We start from the raw sequence: 4,842 nt of genomic DNA, 5'->3' as shown, positions 1-4,842 counted from the left end.
AAACATTTTTTTGTATCTGCCTTACCAACGGAGAAATTTGGGTGGGTCCCGTAAAATGGCCCACCCTGTATATATAATATACAGATTTTTGTATATATTATATGTATTAACAAAAACTGACTATAATACTTATTTTCAGGAACTTAATGTTTTTTTTAACAATGATAAAGGTGTTAATAATGTAGGATTGGCCCCTCCTCTTATTTCGTAAGGGCCAATCTACTGGAATATGAAGAACGTATTGAAGAGGCTTCGATCAAGCACACACAGTCTCGTTTTCAAGCGTTTTAATGTCACAATCATCAATGGTCGGATACAGTTCGCGACGCACGCTCTGTACACACAGTTCTCTCGCACGATTCTCACGATGCGCACGACTCACGATACGCACAATACGCTACGACTCACGATGCGTACAATACTCTACGACTCACGATGCGTACGACTCACGACACGCACGATACGCTACGACTCACGATGCGTACAATACTCTACGACTCGCGGTATCCCGACTCACGGAACACACGATACGCTACGACTCACGATGCGTAAGACTCACGACACGCACGATACGCTACGACTCACGATGCGTAATACTCTATAACTCGCGGTATCCCGACTCACGGAACACACGATACGCTACGACTCACGATGCGTAATACTCTATAACTCGCGGTATCCCGACTCACGGAACACACGATACGCTACGACTCACGATGCGTAATACTCTATAACTCGCGGTATCCCGACTCACGGAACACACGATACGCTACGACTCACGATGCGTAAGACTCACGATATTCTCGATTCTCTACAACTCGCTATATCCCGCTGGATCTCGCTGAGACGCGCTTCGTCTCGCTATGCTACACGTACACGTACTCTCTTTCTCTCTCTGTCTCCGGGCACGCACACGCCATCTCTCGTGTCCCCTAGCGCACCTCAAGCTCGGAAATTTGGGGAACCACTATCTTACTCTCCTACAAAAATAATATTGAACAACGTGACATTACTAATTGTAGTCCTACAAAAGAGGAATTACAGGAAATTGCAGTGAAATATTATGAACTACTAAAAAAACAATCTACTACAAATTTTAACACTTTATCTATTGATGCAATGAAGGATAATTGTCAGTTATCCGAAAATAAAGAAGATTTAAAAGATGAAAATGATGAAGAAAAACTTTCAGTGATTGATTCATATCTTTCTGATAACAACGAAGTTTTTGAAGATCCAGATAATGATAGTCAACTTTTCGGACGTGACTATTCTGGTGACAAAGTATGCAATTATTACAGTTTAAACTTGATTTTCAGTTCCTTTAAAAATTTTCTCTACCTAAGTATATTTCTAGATGATACATCTACGGAATGGGATCTTTTGTAGAAAAAAAAATTATGATCTTGCTCTAGGAAGTTCACATAGAGCTAGTCATATAGCTCGTAGATTATTGGAAGGAGTTTTTAAACAAGAAATTCTTATCAAATGTACGTTTACTGGACAAACACCACGCTCATTAGGAAAGGAGCGTCTAACAGAGGAGATGTTCTGCTTACATGATCGCGCAAAAAATGCTATAATAGGTTAATATTATATATATTCAGTATAAATTATATGATTAAACGATTTTATAAATAAGGTAAACTAAATAAATCTTTTAATTATAGATTTTTCGATAGACGTAGCTAAAAAAAGAGGTTGGGAAAAGCTAACCAAAGAAAAAGTGAAACAGGCTGTCTCAGAAATTAGGTGAATTGAAAAGGGACAAACGAAATACTAACAAAGAAAAAGAAAAGTAATTTTATTACATACGTTTGTTAGATTTTTATCCTTCAGTTTTTCCACTGCATATGCGTAAATCGAAATACACTATTTCTTTTCCGTTTACATCTGACAAGTTCTAGTTTATGTTTAGCATTTGTACTGTGTTACTGACAATCAGATGTTGCTTCTGCATAGCCTTAAGTTTCATTATTTTATAATTTGATTGATATAAATATTTACAAAATATTTTTATTTTATTTAAAATAGCGATTTTCATATAATATACTTTTTTTTATTAAAGAGAAACAAGTTTAATATTGTTTGTTTATGTGATAATACATTGTAGTTACTTTAATATATTATCGTATCAATCGCTGAAAGAAAAATAATTTTTTATTATTTTTGTTATTTGTGGTATTAAAATACATGTTATATTATGAAAAAAAGTTAAATATTTGTAAACATTTTAAACTACGTAATTAATAAGATAATTTAATTTTACTGTCATGAAAATTATATAAAATAAAAAATAGTAGAAAAGTATATGTTATCAATCTTTTTTATAATTGATTCGATCTACACTATATATTTTTATACTATCATATACATGTTATTGTATGTTATTAAGTAAGTTATTAAGAATATTCTCACTATATATTTTATTCTTCCTATGTGCGTGCGTGCATGCGTCTAATATGTATTTGAGGCACTAAACTCAACCACTTTATCAATTATTTGTAAATTAATATTTGTTATATAAAAAATGTTTCAAACAAATGTTGTATGGCATCTAGGAGGGAAGTGCGGTATAATATTGATTGTTTGATACCATACGACATTTGTTTGAAACATTTTTTCATATAACAAATAATTTACGAGTAATTGAAGGTGGTCGAGTAAGGTGCTTCGCCCTGTATATTTGAACATATATGAAACTGTATGAACATACAATAACATGTATGATACCATATAAGCCATACATGGATTTATATATGTATATGTATACTAAAACATGAACATACATATATTAACATGTATGATAGCAGCACGTTATATATGGCTACAATAAAATCATGTATGATCATATAAAGTTATACATGGTTATATGTAATCAGACATATTTAGGCGTCGTCATATAGAGACAAATTTCGTGTATGATCATATATGTATATTACATATATGGTCATATATCATTATATATCAAAATTTTTTCCCGGGTCCGCAGAATGAACAAGTAGATTCATCTAAAAATAAAATTATCATACATGTAACATTATCATAACATTCAGCAAATAAACATAGTTAAATTACTAATCAATTGATTTATTAATAAATTCAAACTTTCGTTTAATATTACACAGTTAATCTAAAAATATAATCATCATGCATATAATATATGCAATGTGAAAAACATACTTAAGTTACTACTTGATGATGTAATAGTCGATGGCCGATGGTATAATTATGAAGTACTTCTCGCATTAGGTGTACTGTATGCAGAAATGCTTGATGTTGCTACTCTTTCTACACAAGATTGCTTTATAAATTTGATATAAAAGCACGCGAAAGTTAATAATATTATTACACAAAAAAACATTACAAATGATAATATTTTAATACAATACTCACTTCTCTCTTTTTCACTGATAAAGACTTTAGATTGTTTTGATATCTGTTGTTCCGAGCCACTCATAGACACTAAGTATAAAAAGTATATAATATACTATTATAAATTACAGATTATTTAATATTATTATAAAATAAAGATTATTTTAAAATAAAGATATTGCATTTACATTATAAAAAATAATAAATAAATTTATATGGTTTTTTATACATGTATTTAATGTTAAATAAATGATAATTTAGATCAAAATGTTCATAGTTACAATGTTATTAGTAACATATAATCGGTAAAGTGAAAAGTGCCATTGAAACTTCTCATGCAACTGCTTATAATTTAAAATTCGATTTCAGTTATATATTTTAGAACTTAACGAAAATGTAAGTATTTCTTTTACCTTGTTTAATAGTTTTTGGGGAGCGCAATAGAACAGATGTATCTTGATCATCATCATCATTATCGCTGCTTGAAAAGTATCTGCGATTTCTTTTTCTATGTCTGCCTTGTTCAGTTTCGGACATAGATTGTACATCTGATGTATTTTCGCATTTTTTTAGTTTTGCATGGGCCTTTTGAAGATCATCTGTAATTTAAAAAGTAAATAGCTAACCTCCCAATCAACAAAATGATGTTTAAAAAATATTTTTTTAAATGTTTGAAAAACATTTTTTGAAATATTAAAAGAAACATTTAAATAATGGGATAAGTCCCCTTTTTCTCATACATAAAATATTTATTTTACATTTAAAAAAAATTTTTTTATTACTTAATAAACATTAATTTTAATATTTACACGAGTAGATTTTTATTATTAAATAAACATTTATTTAACGTTTAATCACGTTTTTTAAATATTTACTGAACATTTGCTTAATGTTTAAAGAAATGTTTGGTAAATGTTCACTTTAGGGGAGTCAGCTCCGATGACCTTGACCTTGACATATGTTGTCAAGGTTACCCTCCTGAGTAACGCTCAGAAGGTTTTAGCCGTCGCTCGTTTGTTTGTTAAAAAGTTATTAAAAAAACAATGTCAACCAATTATATGTAATTTTCAAACACAAATATTAAAAATTTTGAAAAATGTTTTAAACAAAAGTTGTAGATCTCTTTGAAATATGCATTTTACGTCCTATTTATTCTTACTGTACGAGTGATAGTTTTCGAGAAAAATGATGGACTTAAACACGTAAGTTGCAAGCGCGTTTAGCACGGCGCGCTGCGCGCGCCCCACCCTCTCCCTCTCTCTCTCTCTCTTTTCGAAACACCCACCGCCGGACCCTAGAATTCCCGCGGCTATCCGTTGCCCAAATTCACAGAATCGAACGGTCACAAACTAACAAAAAATCTTTTTAAAACATTATTACAAATATAATAAATAAATAATGCAAATGTACAAATTATATTAAACATATCATAAATAAAGGTTAAAAAAATTTTTTGAATTACTTTTT

At 30.7% G+C, this 4,842-nt stretch overlaps 1 protein-coding gene across 1 annotated transcript; it reads left to right on the top strand.

Annotated features, from left to right (window-relative positions):
• Positions 1-87: 87 nt before the first annotated feature.
• On the top strand, positions 88-1,631 carry LOC105570870. Its single transcript, XM_012028322.1, has 2 exons — positions 88-1,284; positions 1,358-1,631. Exons 1-2 carry the CDS (start codon positions 1,120-1,122, stop codon positions 1,589-1,591), a joined length of 399 nt encoding a protein of 132 aa, XP_011883712.1. The 5' UTR covers positions 88-1,119; the 3' UTR covers positions 1,592-1,631.
• Positions 1,632-4,842: the final 3,211 nt, after the last annotated feature.

Source organism: Vollenhovia emeryi, unplaced genomic scaffold, assembly GCF_000949405.1.
Source record: "Vollenhovia emeryi isolate VEMERY1.0 unplaced genomic scaffold, V.emery_V1.0 DF941662.1, whole genome shotgun sequence".
Lineage (NCBI taxonomy): Eukaryota > Metazoa > Arthropoda > Insecta > Hymenoptera > Formicidae > Vollenhovia > Vollenhovia emeryi.
The sequence above is the reverse complement of the archived record's forward strand: the minus strand, read 5'-3'. Positions and strand labels throughout refer to the sequence as shown.